Source organism: Panicum hallii, chromosome 2 (assembly GCF_002211085.1).
Source record: "Panicum hallii strain FIL2 chromosome 2, PHallii_v3.1, whole genome shotgun sequence".
Taxonomy (NCBI): Eukaryota; Viridiplantae; Streptophyta; class Magnoliopsida; order Poales; family Poaceae; genus Panicum; species Panicum hallii.
In genome coordinates this window covers 52,694,958-52,710,819 of record NC_038043.1, presented here as the reverse complement: position 1 = coordinate 52,710,819, position 15,862 = coordinate 52,694,958, and the positions used below count along the sequence as shown (strand labels likewise).

Here is a 15,862-nt window from a genome sequence, read left to right as displayed (position 1 = left end):
ACTCACCTTTCTAGTGCCTACACAGGCCTAGAGATTACTCCTTTTCCTTTCAGCACTTGCTGGCGGGTGTCTTTGCTGTGGAGTGCGATCGCTGCCAATTATTGCCATGTCAGAACTGTAGCTTTTGTCGTAACAGAACTACCTTTGTCGCCGAACGCCCGTCTCTTCCTGCTCCTCTCGGTTCGCGAATCCAATCTGCGGTTAAACAACGCCACACAGCAAAAGCTACAAATACCCCGCTTCGCACAAGATCCTGGGAGAAGGGCGGGACCCACCCACAGCGGGATGCTGAAACCCGACACCCGGCGGGCCCGCCGTAGGTAGAGCCACACAGGCTCGGTGGTTTGCGGTGAGCCCTCGTCAACCTGCGGGCCTAGCTTCGTAGGTGGCTCGGCTGTCCGCACGAGTCACGGTTGTTCGTGGACGTGGAGTTCTCCGGTACGGGCAGATACCAATTAGCATGTGGACGAGCGGCGGCATGCAGTTCAGTGAGGTTGGGATATTTCTCGAGTTTCTCGCGGGTATGAATGCGACGCGTAGCGCAATATATAACACCCTCCTCGCTCATAACGACCAATACTCCGTGTCGCGCGCGGATACGAGTCAACGAGTGGCATAGGGTCCGATTACAGCCCACAACCCGCCGTCAACGTCGAGGCAGGGAAGGGGAGTGGGGGAGGAGGTAGAGCGGCCGGCGGTAACTCGTCGCCGGGCGGCCGGGTGGTGATTGAGACGACACTCTTTAGGTTTTCGGGCTTCCGAGGGTGGGCGGGTGGGGTGGCTTTCATAGCCGCGGCGGCTACAGACGGGAGGTTGGAGGCAGCGGTGGTGGTTCGGCCGACAGTGGAGTCAAATCGGCACAGGAGTGCCGCCGGCCGGCCAGGGCTAGATCCCTAACAAGCGGTGGTCAGCGGCGGGGTAACAAGAAAGCTGGAGCAAGGAAGTGTACTGGATTAGTGTTGGCGGCGGTGGAGGCAACGCCAGGACCGATGGGCCGCAGAGGAGGTAGGGAAGCACGGCCGGCCCACGGCGGTGGAGCTTCTGTGAGAGTTCGGCTTCTATTGCACCTGCGACTAGGAGTAGCCCCGTCGTAAGCGCATGTGCCGTGGAGGATACAAACGACTTGTCTTTCTTCAGAATGGGCGCGCATGGGAGCACTCGGAAGCCGCCTAATCTTGCCGCCTTGCCGACCGTCACGGAGTCGTATCTTGGTCACAGCATCACAGGTCGGGTTCGCGAGCAAACACGCCACCGCACGTCGCAAACCAGCGCGCCACACGATGTAGTATCGCGCTTCGCGACGCCAGCTGTTCCCGGAATGAGAGTGTTTTCGCGACGGGATCTCACCGCTCACCGCCGCAGAAACGACAGACCCAGCAGTACGATTGGGTACAACCGCGTGTGTCCTTGTCCTGTCGCTACGTTTTCGCCTTCGTTAATTATTTTTTTCCTGCGCGCGCGTATCTGAAAAGTACGCTCTCACTGCACTGTAAGGAGGACAAAGCTGTGAGATCTCTCGTATCTGTTTGGCGGCGGCACGCATTTGTCGACCGAAGCGGCCATTTCCCACGTTCGCACGGTGACCCCAGCGCTGAAACGTGCGGTGCACGGGGAGTGACAACGCGTGGTCTAGCTTCTAGCACTACACGTGTTTCGAGATAAAAAAAAAGAAAAGACACGACAGGGATCCAAATTCTAGTCACGTTTCATCGAGCGATGAGTGCTGACGACGACCAGGAAACAAAAGGATCGCAGCCGGAAGCCAGAGCAGCGCGATCCTTTCTCCGACCCCCGACCGACGGAGACCACCCGATCCGCGGCGTCCAATGGGGGGAGCACGTCCGACGTGGAGGATCGAGTGGCGGCCGCCGGCGGACCCATTTCGTTTCCCCACCGCAGCACAGCGGGGAGCCCGCGATCTTATCTCGCGGCGGTGTCACGGGCCCCGCCGCGCGCCTTTATTGGGATCCCGTGGGCCGTGGCCCGATCGCCTCACCGTGGCCCGCCAGGGTTGATGAGACGCCTGTTTCTTTCTGGCCTGTGGTGCTTCTCTGGGACCGCGCGTGCGTCGGACGGCTTGTGGGGGTGGCGGACCAGGGAACAGGTCACAGGTGTGGTGAGGCGGCCTGGCGGGGCAGGGCTCCCACGGATCTTCTGTGCGTTGCTAGTGCTAGACTAGCAGGTACTGTACGTGACTAGGTGGTCACTGCACGTACCAGTCGCTACAGACTAGTCCAACTTTCCCCCACGCGCCCACTTGACTTTCTTTAATTTTCCACCCTCCACTCTAAACGAAATTTCATACTGTACCAGATTTTCACTTTGTTTCTTGACAGTCTGCACTTGATAAATGCTCAAAATTCATTGCCGGGCCCATATCTGACTCGACAGGGTATCCACGGGCCATGCTGGTGGGCGCAAGCCATGCCTTTCTTAAAACGCAAACAGTAACCGTGACGACGTCAAGCATGGCGCGCAGTGGCAGGAAGGGGACACCAGGTCACGGTCAACTAGAGCGGCGTACTATATAAAGGCGCTAGGCGCGCTGGCCGCCTCCCTGACTCCCTCAAAGGCCACTCCGATCGTGCTCGTGCAGCTCTCGCCGGCCGGCGCGTTGCTTCGATTCGACAGCCATAGCTCGCGGGAGGCGACACGACGACGGGGCCGGCGGCCGCCACCCGCCGGCGAGCTATCGACAGCCGAGGACGCGCTCGCCTGCAGCCATTCTCTCGGTCCCTTCTCCAGGCTGCTTTTTCCGCGACAAGATGATCGTTCCGTTCCGATCGTCTTCTTATTTCGCTTTTCGAGTCCCTGAGTTCCTGGTCCTGGCAATCTGATTCCTGCTGGCGCCCGATGTTAGATCTCGTTTGCTTGGAATAGGATCGGCTGAAGGACTACGTAGGTGCCTTCTTCTCTTTTTGCTTCCCCTCCGGTGTCACAATCCTCTTTCTGCTGGTGTGATGTTAACTTGCATCGTTTCATTTCTCGTTTAATTTTCTAGAGCCGCTCTCTTGAGTCTTCACGACGAGAGAAACCTTCTGGAGAAGCTCGTCTGGGCGGAAGCTCTTCCGTCCTTTTGAGCAGCTGAGCGCTGTTGTTTCCTTGCCTCCCACGCAGTGCCTCGGCTTCTTGACTTGCCGGTGACCTTGCTTGCTGATTTGTCTCCGAGGCTCCAATAGTCCAATCCCAATGCCCTGCCATGTCGCTTCCCCGCTCTTGAAGTCGCTAAGCAACGGTCTAATCAACGCTCGTTGATTAAGGATGTGTTCGTTTTTTAGTCTAAAGTTTAGAGGTGTCACATCAAAAAGAATCTTATCATTTAAGTATTAAATAAAATATTAAATAAAGTCTAATTACAAAACTAATTGCAGAACCTTAGAGCTAATTCGCGAGACGAATCTAATGAGATATATTAGTCCATAATTAGCGGATGATTACTGTAGTATCACTGTAGCAAATTATGGATTAATTAGGCTTATTAAATTTATCTCGCGAATTAGCAACCATCTGTGAAAAAAAATTTATAAACAGATTTTATTTAATACTTTTAAATAGCAAAATTTTTTTTGATGTGACGGATCTAAAATTTAGAGATAAGAAAACAAAGGCACCCTCGATAAATCGATCTTAGCCGGAGACGTATCGTGCCGACACGGAAGCGACTGCATGCTTGACGTTGCTGTTGCTATTACCAGCGCGCAGTCTACGCAGCCAATCCTAGCTCGAGAGCCCAGCAGAAAGCTGACCAGTCTACACGCCGCTGCTACTGCTAGAGCTGGTAGAACGGATATGCCTCGTAACTATCAGAGTCACCCTCGCCGTCGTCGTCACTGCTCCACTGAAGAGGACAGGACGGGACCTGCCGGGGCCCACGTCCTGCTGCCATTCCAGCCTGAGAATCCCGGGCCCAGTGGCAGGATGGGCCCCGTGCGGGGGCGGCCAGGCACCAGCGTCGTCCGTAATTGTCGCAGAGTGTCGCTGTCGGCGCGAGACGTGTCGACCCCTCCGCCGACGACCCGGCGCGCGCCAGTGGGCTGGTGGTGTCTTTCGCCGCGACCGGGTACAGCCGGTGAACCCGGTCGTCCTTTTCAGCTCGGATGATGACGATGAAAATATCAAACATTTATTAAGCTCAGATTTCCAATGAGGATTGCGAATAGACCTGATAGGTAAGGCTATCTACAACGGTGTGCTCCAAAAGGATCTGCTCTCCAAATTACAGGATACTGTAGCTCCTGTTACTCTCCAGCGGTAGCCTCCATAGCGTCCGGTAAAATGGGGGACGAGCGGTGCGTCCCGCACAGAGGCGGCCACAAGCGCCGTCCTCCATCCCGAGCAGATCACGACGAGCGAGGCGGGTCCCGCGCGCGGGGCGCGGACGGCGGGCGGCGCTGCGGGTCGCGGCAGGGGCGGCGGGCGGAGGCGGGGCGCGAGGCGGTGCGCGGAGGGGCGCCGGCGGTGTGCGGAGGAGCGGCCGCGGGGCAGGGGCGCGCGGGGCGGCGGGGCGGAGGAGGGGCGGCGGAGGGGCGGAGGCGCGGGCTGGCGGAGGCGGCGGGCGGAGGCGGAGGCGCGGGCGGGCGGAGGCGGAGGCGCGGGCGGCGGGCGGGCGGAGGCGCGGGCGGACGGGCGGCCAGCGGGAGGAGGCGCGGCGGGCGGGCGGGAGGGCAGACGGGCGGCGGCCGCGGCGGACGGGCGGGCGGACGGCCGCGGGAGGGACGGCGCGCGGGACGGCGCGCGGCAGGGGCGGAGGAGCGGCCGGCGGGGCGGGGCGGGGCGGCGGGACGGCGCGCGGCAGGGGCAGAGGAGGGGCGCGGAGGAGCGGGCGGCGGCGGAGGAGGATGGGCGGGCGGAGGAGGAGGGGGGGTCGGAGGAGGAGGGGCGGGGCGGAGGAGGAGGGGGGGCGGAGGAGGAGGGGGGGAGGAGGGGCCGAGGAGGGGCGGGAGGCGGAGGAGGAGGGAGGCGGAGGAGGGGGCGGAGGAGCGGAGGAGCGGGCGGCGGAGGAGGAGGATGGGCGGGCGGAGGAGGAGGGGGGGTCGGAGGAGGAGGGGGGAGGAGGGGCCGAGGAGGGGCGGGAGGCGGAGGAGGGAGGCGGAGGAGCGGAGGAGCGGAGGAGCGGGCGGAGGAGGAGGAGGGGGGCGGAGGAGGAGGGGCGGCGGAGGGGCGGAGGAGGGGCCGTGGAGGGGCGGGCGGCAGGAGGAGGGGGGTCGGAGGAGGAGGGGCGGGGCGGAGGAGGAGGGGGGGAGGAGGGCCCGAGGAGGGGCGGGCGGCGGGAGGGCGGAGGCGGAGGGGGGAGGGCGGCGGGCGGAGGCGGAGGCGCGGGCGGAGGGGCGCGGGAGGCACGGCGGTTGGGGGTTGGGGAAAGGGTAGTTGGAAGATAGGATAGAAAATTGAGATTGTGGGGTATAGAGGATGTTGATAGAGGATGTTGTTGGAGTAAAAATTGTTATAGAGAATGAAGTTGATATGGAGAATGGAAATAGGGGATGAGATTTAGAGGATATCGCTGGAGATAGCCTAAGCCCGGGCCAGGCTCCAGAGGCCCAAGTGTCAGTGACTGCGTTCAATTCAGATAGATTTTATTCAGATGATGAGAACCGGGAAGTGAGAATTATTGGCACTGTAGTGGCCCGACAAGACGGCGATCAGATGCCATTTACGAGCGTCACGAAATGAGAAGCACAGCACCAATTTCCGAACTTGCACCCAAAAGTTTCCCGCAGAACAGTCTCAGAAAACCCAACCATGAAAAAGCGAAGGAATTGCTTCAGAAAAATGTCCCGCAGAACCATCCATACCGATCAAAGGCCGGAACCTTTTCCATAATTTAAAAATATCCATACCATAGCTGCATTGCTGTTTTTTTTATATGAGGACGTGCTGGGGTTCATATGTCAGAGGAACAGTAACTCACCATACATTCTGCATGAGATCAGAATTTTCTTCAGTCCCTGGGAAAAAAGATCCCGACCATAGTCTGATTCATTTTCTTAGGTTAGTGTATATATCAAGTAACAGACAGACTCAAGCATACTGCAAGCTCTTGTTCCAGCATCAAGTGCACTTATTTTATTCAGAAGTTCAGTTCAATATGACATACTAATGGCTTTTAGTCAAATGCTGCAATCAGCCAATTATCTTGCTTGTGACAGGAAGCAAACAAGATGCCCTGGATGGGAAGAGGTCAGCGAATATATAAAAAGTGCCTGGTCCTTCTGCTTTTGGGCGGATTTTTTCTTCTGTACTCGTCAGTGACCTTTTCAGAAATTGTGCGAGATGCTAGTCCCCCACGGCATCTAACTGAAAAGCTTTCCAACGGACAGCTCGACACATCATTGGGAACCTCAGTACAGCTGCAGGTAGAAATGGAGAAAACATCCTCACTTGCAGATCAGCTGATAAATCTTCCACGTTATCTTCAGAAAGCTTCTATCCCTGCATAAGGAAATGCGCTATATGCGTTTCGGGGCAAAGCTACATTAGTCCCCATAGACTAGTACCGATCTATATCCGCAGATTGCGTCTCTTCTTATGTTCGTTACAGCAACCTGTGAAAAGAGCGGTCGATCCAAGTTGCAAGAAGGTTGGATAGGTAAAAACTCTGGGATTGGATAATACCTTGCAATCTTCACCTAATTTAGCTACGGTCCTTTCTAACTCTTGCAGAAAAACAACGTGATAAGAACTTTGGTGCAAGACATGCAATGTTTAGCACTCCGTCCGTACTTGTTGAGGTAGAACACTTAAATCAAGATGAGCAAAACTCCAAATCCCATCTGGGCAATATGTGGGCTGTCCAGTTCTGGGCCAAGCCTAGCTGGTCACCGAAACTTATGCCTGGGCCAGGTCAGAGTGCTGTGAATGTGTGGACGGGTGGACGACGAGGATCCAAGGGTCGCGCGGCACGGGCTTGGGCTGGACTGTTCCCACACTTTTTATGGGCCGGGCCGAAGGATACAGGCCGCTCCAATTTCGAACGCTCTCGTCGTCGTCCACGATGCGCATCGGCCGCGCCGCGCCCGGCGTCCCGCGGGGCATGAGTGCGTGAGCTCATGGTGCCATCACGCCGAGCGTCAGCAACTCAGAGAAGCTTTGCCGGTTCACGAAGAAACTTTTTATCGGACGCGCCCGTCCGGTCCGGCCTCCCTACGTCTCCCATCAGCTATCGGATCGACACTACTAGCGCCGCCTGTCGTAGTCATCCTGCCAACAAAACGATGCTCCTGGCTCAAGCTAGAAGAATCTGTTCTAGGGAGCGTAGTGGAGTCCACCACAGTCTGCTGAATGACTGGAGAGCGTCTACCTACACACTTCTACCAGCGACTCACGCGAACTGCGTGCCCTTCGTCCCACGGCCCACGTAAGTGCTGTCAAGCTGTTTTGACATCTTCCACGGAAAGAAAATCTCTTGACACCTTACGCACATGCACTCCTTTCTTCCAGTGCCCCACCACCGACAGGCGACAGGGGGTGGCAAGATCTGGGCATCCGCTTCCGATCCACTCGTTCGCTTGGTCCTCCGCTCGGATATGAAGCGGGCAGAGCAGCAGCTGCCACAGCAGTAGTCGCGAGCCGTGGGCCGTGGACAGCGAGCGACCCGCGCACGCCGGCGGTGGGGCACGGTACCGGCGACTCGGCGCAGACCCCGGTCAGGCAAGTAGCGCGGCGCGGGAGGAAATTACCACCCGGCGCACGTAAACCTCGCCGCACCAGACGCTGGGGCCAGGGGCATTTCCGGGAACCTTTTGCTGCGGGCCGGCCGGGATGGAAAAGCCGCGGGGCTTTATTTAACCGGGCGGGTTGGTGAGTCGGCCAGTACCCGCACACTGCCAGCCAGCGCTCTCCCACTGCTAGAGCGAGCACCGAGCAGTAGCAGCGGCGAGGGGTGAGGAAGTGAGCTGCAGCCCGCTAGCTTTCTCCGGCCGGCGCCTCGTTTCCTTGCCGCTGCGCGCCTCGGCAACAGCTAGCGCCATGGGTGGTGGCGCGGCGAGGAGGGTGGCCGTGGCGGCGCTGGCGCTGGGGGTGTTGGCCGGCGTGGCGTCGGCGGCCGTGTACGAGGTGGGCGACAAGGCCGGGTGGACCATCATGGGCAACCCCGACTACCGTCTCTGGGCCAACTCCAAGAAGTTCCATGTCAACGACGTCGTCGGTGCGTCTCGACCCCCCCTCCCCTCCTGTCTCTCTATGGGTCGAGTGGCGCACGAGCACCCTGTTTCTCTCTCGCTAGATTCTGCTTTCCCTTCCGGAATCTCTACGAGGGCGCGTTAGAGGAGAACCGAGAAATTTCGAAGCAACAACAACACACTCCTTGTTGCTTGCGTCGCTGAAATGCCAAACGAGTTCCCTTTTTTTTTCGCGCATGTAAGCTTCGCGAAAAAAAATTTCCTGGTCATGAACCGCAACCCCGGAGTAGTGCCGAGTGCTGCTATGCAATTGTGCTAGCACGGTCCAAGCCAGGCCGCATGGCTCTAGCACACTTGAAGCTCTATCCCCTCTTCAACATAGCGTAATCTCCCTATCCTCTTCCGAGCCACGGTGCCCCATCTCGGAGTCGGAGCAGGATACTCTCCCCAGAACAGAACGGGTGTGTTCCCTCTCCTGTCAGTTTCAGGCTTCCAGTAGCGTGCTAGCGGCCATGGAGGGGAGTGAGACTAATCGAGTAGTAAAATAAAACCTACCTGCTAGGAATTTGGAAGCGGGCCCCACACCCCGATCCCGACCAACAAAATTCGCTTCGCCGTGTGGACGCTCGTCCCAGTGAGTGCCAGCTGCTAAAGAAAGGCCGGGCGCACTCACCTTGCGTGGCGCGGCACCGAGCGCAGGCGGCTGGCGCCGGGATCCGGCGCGTCGTTATCCATAGAACCTTGGCATCTACCGGCGCCCTCTTTACTTTGCCTAGCCACTACCCGTGAAAGCACCCGGAAACTCGGCTTGCCATGCCATGACAATTGACGACAGCGCGCGGCGCGGCGAGCGGCGAGCGACTGCTGACTGGTGACTGGAGCCGAGGCCTCATTTACAACGCCGTGCCGCCGTGCGGCGCCGGGCGACGCCTGGCTTTATTGGCTCGTACGTACGGCCGCAGTAGTGGCTGGCGGTACCTGCAAAATCCCCGCGATCGCATGTGAGTACCTCCATCAAGTTAATGGCCCGTGAACAGTCGACGATCGTACCGAGGGTTAAGGCTGTCTGCAACGGTGCCTTATAAACAGTTCTTCAGAGAAAAGATTTCGTTTCAGAGAAAAGATTTCGTTATCTATTGCTCCAGTAGCGTTCTCCAGAACGTTACAGGTTTCCTCTATATATAGAGATTCTCTCTTCTTTTCTCTATTTTTTCTTTACGTTTTAAACACTGAATTAAATAAAAATAAAATATGTCCATAGCATTTGAAGTATGATAAATACATACGTACAAAAATTTAGAACAAAATATGTTTCTAATATATGATTTAATGTATAGAGAACGAGATTTAGAGAACGTTGAGAATTCTGTAAACGAAGGATATAGAGAAGGATACATGGAACAGGGATGGAGATAGCGTTAATGTCAAGCGACGGCCGACGTGACGGACGGAACGTTGGCGAACAGAGTGTCGCGCGGATCGACCTGGGCGCGCGCGCCTCGTGGCTGCAGCCCTAGTGGTGGGGGCAGGAAGGGGATGGATGGCGGTGGCAAAGGGGAAGCGGTAGCCAGCAGCCCAGCGGGTTTCCGGAAGACGATCGGGACGGGAGGTGCAGCGAGCTCCAGGGAGACGCGACACGTACGCCCTGGTTCTGGTGGTGGTGGTGGCCCGGCCGCGCTCGCCATGGCGCCCGCCCCAGCGCTTTTGGCGGGTGGGGTGCGCGCACGCGCCGGCGCTGCTTCCGCCGCTGCCGCCACCAGATGGAGCTCACGCCGGTCGGGCACCCACGGCAACGCGGCCCAGGCCCTCCCTCCTCCGCAGCAGTGCCTGCCTGCTATAGCCTCGCCGTGGTGGGGTCGTGCGCACCTGCCGGTGGCCGCGCTGCTCACTGCTCATCATCTGATTTTTATTACTTTCCCCTTCCGCTGCCGCCGGTCCGACGCACTCGTCCTCCGCCCCGCCGTGCCCCCGCCAGCTTTTCCGCCCCCATCTCGTCTCGGCCTGCAACTTGCCTTGACCTGAGCAGACCCAACAGAGACAAGAGGCTCGCGGCAGGTGCGTCACATTGTCACTGCACAGTCACAGACAGTCGCACTCACTCAAGCACTGCCTTTGCTGGCTAAAGGACGTGACAACGTGCGCGCAGCTCCGCTCTGCTCTGCTCCAGAACGATCAAGAGGTCAACATGCTTTTTTTGCCTTGTTATTTTTTAATTCCCCGCCTGAAGCGGATGGAAAAGGCTGGGATGAGTGCGGTGTGATTCTGTGACGCCACCACCGGAATTAATTAGCTGGGCACGCTTAGGCGACCCGTAGTGCTGGCATCTGTTGCTTGGTCCTCTCATCAGGGAGGCTTTTCTTGCTTTTAGGAAAAACGACAGTTATACACGCATGCTGCTGATTGTTCGAAGAAGCTTTTCCCATCATGAAACAAAGAAAGAAAACTTTTCCTTTCAAGAAAAGAAAGAAAGAAAGAAAAATTGAACCGCTTCTTCTGTGCCGGATCCCAGGAGGAGAAAGTTGGGATCTTGGTACTGGAATACTGATTCTTGTAAGATTGTGCATTGCACCAACCATCTAACTTAATGTGCTGCCCATTAAGCCCCCCATTTTGAATTTTGAGGCAGCACGCAGCGAACAGAAAAGAGAAGAAAACTAAATACATCCAACACGGACTGTATAGGAGTAGCACACACGATGAGCGTAAAAATGATTTCCATTCGCCGCGGACGCGGTTCAATTTCTGGTACCAGACCATTTATCACGGTTCCCCCGTGACAGAATATTCACGGCACTCCGCCACGTGTCCCTCCAACCACTCACATTGATCCTTTAATTCCGCCACAGCCAAGTTGGGGGAAGTTCAGATAAGATGGCAGGCCTGCCTTGCAACATCGAGATAGGAAATCATTCTCTGACCTTCTCTGATCAGACGGCACAGGTCGGCAGCCCATGTTAGGATTGCCAGAAATGAGCCGTGCAACCTTCAGATCTCTGCACACCGAGCTCCAATTCGGCATTTTACTCGGTGAGCTATGCATTCCCTTCGGTTCCACTAGCAACCGCCACCCATCACCCCCGGGAAAAAAAATCCGTGCAGACGGGCTGCAAACTGCGGTCTGTGCAGCCCCGTCTGGATCGACGACGCGTGGCAGGCGCTGCAATCCGACGCTCGCGGCGAGAAGGCGCTGCTGCGGCTTTGCCTTTGCGGGACTTGGCCGCCCGGCTCCAAGCTCCATCACACGCTCGGCTCAAGTGCCAGGTGCTCCAGCTCTAAGGCTCTGGCTTAGGAAGAGGAAGGAGTGCCAAGATCACATGAGGCGAGCTGGACTATTCAATTTCACCGCAATCCAACGCCGCCGGAAGCCGCGAGAACAAATGTTTCGTCGGAAGCTGTCACCGGAAACGCCCGCGCCCGCCACACGAGACCAAATGAAAATCAGTCCCGGAGTTTTGACAGCATGTTTGCTGCTGTCATCAACATCAGTTTTAGTTTTATCATTGTGGTACTGCTTCTCAGCTCGTCACAATCTGATTGGACAATACGAATGGGATTGGAGAGCAATTAAGCAATGTTCGGACTCCACTTCACTAGCACAACGCAGTTGAGGACTTGAGGGGCCGATGGATCAACCACGACGGCACAGGAGAGGAAGCAGGAGGCATCGGTGGCATGGAGAGGTCATGCAGATCTGGATCGGCGCCTTGCAGAGTTGCAGAGAGAGGGGACGGAGTACCAGATGAGGCCACGGCCGACGGCGTGGAGAGCAGCGCGACAGTTGCGGCTTCGAGCGAGCGGCACGGCATGACTCGATGGGGAGTCGGAGCCGAGCGCGTGGTTGAGCCGGGAGCCGAGCGGCGGCCAAATCACGCAGAGCCGCAGCACCGTATCTTCGCAAGCGTCGGATTGCAGCGCCTGCCACGCGTCTTCAATCCAGAGCGGGGCTGCACAGGCCGCAGTTTGCAGCCCGTCTGCACGGAATTTTTGACACCCCCCCCCCCCAGCTGCTCCGGTAGTCCGGTACCATGATGCATGCGATGTGTTCCTCTCCACATCTGCGGCCTGAACTCCCTTTTGGCTTTTGCATGCTACTTGTCGAGTGGTGCCGGGCCCTGTTGCCAACGCACCCACCCGACGCATGCGCTCTCATTGTATCGTATGGCTCGTTTCGTTGATGATCCTCTCCTTCGTCCAATCGAGCGACGTCTTGGCTGGTTGGTAGCTGCGCGCGGCCAGCCCTCATTGGTGGGTCCAAAGGGATGAGGGCGTGCGTGTCGTCTTTAGCTGTAGTGTAATGAGAGGTCAGGGCTCGAAATGCGGATGCCCCATCCAGAAATGGATCTATAGTTGTCACTGCGCATAATGCATGATGGTTGATAGGGCACCTTCCACAGTGTCATGCTTGCAATGTGGATGCCAGCTGATTGCATTGGGGGTAGGCCCTTGAGCTGTAAAGTCGTCAGCATGGTGGTCCGCCCTGTCATCTCTTCCACCGGAGTCTGGAGATGATGCCGGCCGCAAGTCAATCTGGATTGTGATCGAGATTTTGACATGGCTGTAGCCTATAGCTCCTGCTCTTGTGGAAGCTAGACATCAGCTGCTCTGAGTTTTCGTCTTGTTTACGGTCGAAAGGTTTAGGGGGATTAATGAGACCTCCTGTTGACCAAGTTCGAGCTGTAGGTGGGTGAGAGTGAACTTGTGGCCTGTCGGGATGGACGCAGACTGCCAGAGAGTGTGGAATTCGATCTGCTGCTTTTTATTAAAAGATCCGCTGGTTGCGGTTGAGTTTGAGTGGGTTGGTAGGATGATTCATGCATTATGTTCCTCAGTCCTCAGCAACCAAAGGCTGCCCGTGAGGACGTTGACGTTTTATATGTGCATAAGGACCCCTCGACATTAGGATACTAATAACATGATGAAAGTGCATCCACAGCATAGCTGAATAGTTTGGTAATGTGGCCACCAAATTAAACTCATGATATCCTTTTTCAAAGTTTCATAATGCGAAACACATGTTGATGTGTCAGATTGGTCTCTCCCGCGCGTAATTTCTATCCTCTTTTGATCAATGCTGCGCTAGCTCCTTCAGCAGATGAACTTGATGATCTTGCATGATGTTCTCTTGTAATTTCTTTCTGCTGAGATTTTTTTTTCCGCTAGCTGTTGTAATTGGGCATGTCTGATGATCGACGACTCCCTGCCAGCCTGACCTTGTGTGGCGGCGCTTTTTGGTTGCAGTGTTCACGTACAACAAGCAGTTCCACAACGTGCTGGCGGTGAGCAAGGCGGACTACAAGAACTGCAACGCCAGCAAGCCGATCGCCACCTGGTCCACGGGCAACGACTCCGTCGTCCTCAATACCACGGGCTCACACTACTTCCTCTGCGGCTTCCCGGGCCACTGCGCCGCCGGCCAGAAGGTGGACATCCACATCGCCGCCTCCTCTGCTGCCCCTTCCGCGGCGCCCGCCCCCGAGCCCTCCGCCGCCGCCGGCTCCAAGCCCTCCGGCGGCGCCACGGCCGGGCCGGCGCCGCACCCCAACGCCGCGCCCAAGGCCCTCCCCGCCGGCCGCTCCGTCGCCGCCACCGTCGCCGCGTCACTGCTCTCCCTGGCCGCGGCCGTGCTCGCGTGACCAGGGGCTTTCGTAGTGTCGGTTAGGAGGAGATCAGCGCCATTGTGGATTGAATTGTGAACTATGCTGTGTCTCTTGTCGTATGAGCAGGGGAGCACCTGGACCTGCGTTCGTTTTACTGTTTTGCCCTTGTGGTTCTGTGGATCCCGGTCTGCCTTGGGGATTTCTGCCGGTTGTCAATTAATTTCCTCATGTTTTGAGCTCTTCGTCCATCTCAGTGCAGTGGTATCGATTGAGCGCTGTCTGTTCTGCTGCAGTGGCCTTTTCTGTCAGCGTGTCCTCCTTTTCAAGGAGTCGTTTGCCTCCGCGGTAATAAGAGTTCCTCGAGCAAGAAATTGTTAGCATGATAGCATCACATTGCCTCATTGGCATCGTTGTTACTTGTCACTGTGTTGTGGTATGGTCTTATTAGGTAACGGGAGCACTTCAGGTTTCAGCCATGTTCTGAATAATTGCATGTGATTTGGGGGGAACGACATGTGCATTCCTGAAAGCTGTAGAATAATCGCCGGGGGACACGATTATTGAGCGCATCAGCATGATTAACAAAATGTTTTCAGAGAAAGGCTGCCGGGAATATGGTGGCTTGGTCCACAGGACAAGGACGGCAATGTCACTAGCGCCGTACTTACTTGACCTGGAAGATGTGGTGCTCCTGAATCCTGACTTGATCTTGGGGCGGCCCCGTTGTGCGAACGGTTTATGTCCGGACTGCAGTTTCACTCCATACCCTGATCTGGTGACGTGTAGTATATGCACAGTAGTAGTAACTGATAAGAAGCGCTGCTTGATGTATAGCAGGATGCCGGGTAGTGTTTGGAGCTTCTTGTTCTTGGACAGATTCTTCTCAAGGTTTCTGATCTGCATACGCATGTGGTGGTGCAACTTCGGCGCCCAGCTACTGCTGATGGCCTGATGATGCTGCTTCTGCCCAGCAAGTCCTGCAGATTCCAGGCTTGCGTATGTGTTGTTGCTGTTGCTGTGTATGTCTGCTGGCAACTGCCTCTAGAACAAAAACAGCAGGCATTTCACGAGGCCCGACTTCAGACGGATCAAGCCGAAGTTCGCCACCAACGGCAGCATTTCGGTTGTGGAAACAGCAGAGGGCAGAATGCTCACGCTGTCAGGCATGCAAACTGAAAGGCAGCGGAAGCTGCAGAAAACCTCACGGATTCAACAGCGCGCCGTGGACAGCACCGTTTTTCTGAGTCTAGGCGTCTGAACTGTGAGGTTCAGGCATTCGGCGCCATTCAACTTTGTTAGCTGCTGCCCTCCTGCACTACTCTGTTTGGCTTGTCGGTTCACCGAAAGCTCCAACAATCCATGGCGCGGTCACGTAGAAGCCGATTATAGAGCTCATTTCACTCCATCAACATCGATATAATAGAGATAACTTGAGATTACTGAACCTGCTTCTGCGTGCTGCGTGGAACCTTAATAGGTAGGATCGAGACAAGGGATCCCTCAAGACAATGGCAGTTCAGCTCAACTGCCAGGGTCCGCAATACCGCATTGATCTAAGAACTAGGATCGAGATTACGACGACGGCAGCTGAGCTAGTTCTTAGAACATACCTGCGTCGACGCAGGTATGTTCTTGTCGACGCAGGCTAGAACATACCTCATTTCACAGCATACAGAATGGTGAAGCCTGCACAAACAGGCCCTTTCTTCATCTCAGCAACTGGCGAACAACTATATACGTGCTGTCAAGAAGCTTGGGTAAGGATAAATGTAGCCACCATCTCGAACCCCCATCGACTCGAGGTGGATCATGAAGATGCCATATGCAACGCAAGCAGGCACACTTAGACCAGGGCGGCAAGATAACTTGCATGAAGAACGATGACTTCATCTCAGAGAAGGCCATCAGCCCATCAAGATTCAAAAGCCACGGAAGCAGGATGGGCCGGGTTGGTGTACCACCAATACCTGCTTCATTGAAAGGTCAAGTCAATGACGGGAGAACTTAATGATAGTCCGTCAAGACGGGTCGTGTACTTGTGTGGCGGAGGAAGGCACGGGATTTTTTATAGCAATCACGAGGGTCAGAGCATCTCCGGCAGTTCCTTAATAAACATTTTCCAATAATATAGTATGTGTTATTATT

At 56.3% G+C, this 15,862-nt stretch overlaps 1 protein-coding gene across 1 annotated transcript; it reads left to right on the top strand.

The window, feature by feature from the left end:
* Nucleotides 1–7,590: 7,590 nt before the first annotated feature.
* Nucleotides 7,591–14,071, top strand: LOC112883049 (mavicyanin). The gene is made up of 2 exons (XM_025948266.1): nucleotides 7,591–8,146; nucleotides 13,359–14,071. The coding sequence occupies exons 1-2, from the start codon at nucleotides 7,969–7,971 to the stop codon at nucleotides 13,751–13,753; spliced, it is 573 nt and encodes a 190-aa protein (XP_025804051.1). The 5' UTR covers nucleotides 7,591–7,968; the 3' UTR covers nucleotides 13,754–14,071.
* The last annotated feature ends 1,791 nt before the right edge of the window (nucleotides 14,072–15,862 follow it).

Coding starts and splice junctions, on each gene's coding strand:
- LOC112883049 (XM_025948266.1), top strand. CDS start 7,969: ATGGGTGGTGGCGCGGCGAGGAGGGTGGCCGTGGCGGCGCTGGCGCTG. Junction 8,147..13,358: donor CCATGTCAACGACGTCGTCG/GTGCGTCTCGAC, acceptor TTTTGGTTGCAG/TGTTCACGTACAACAAGCAG.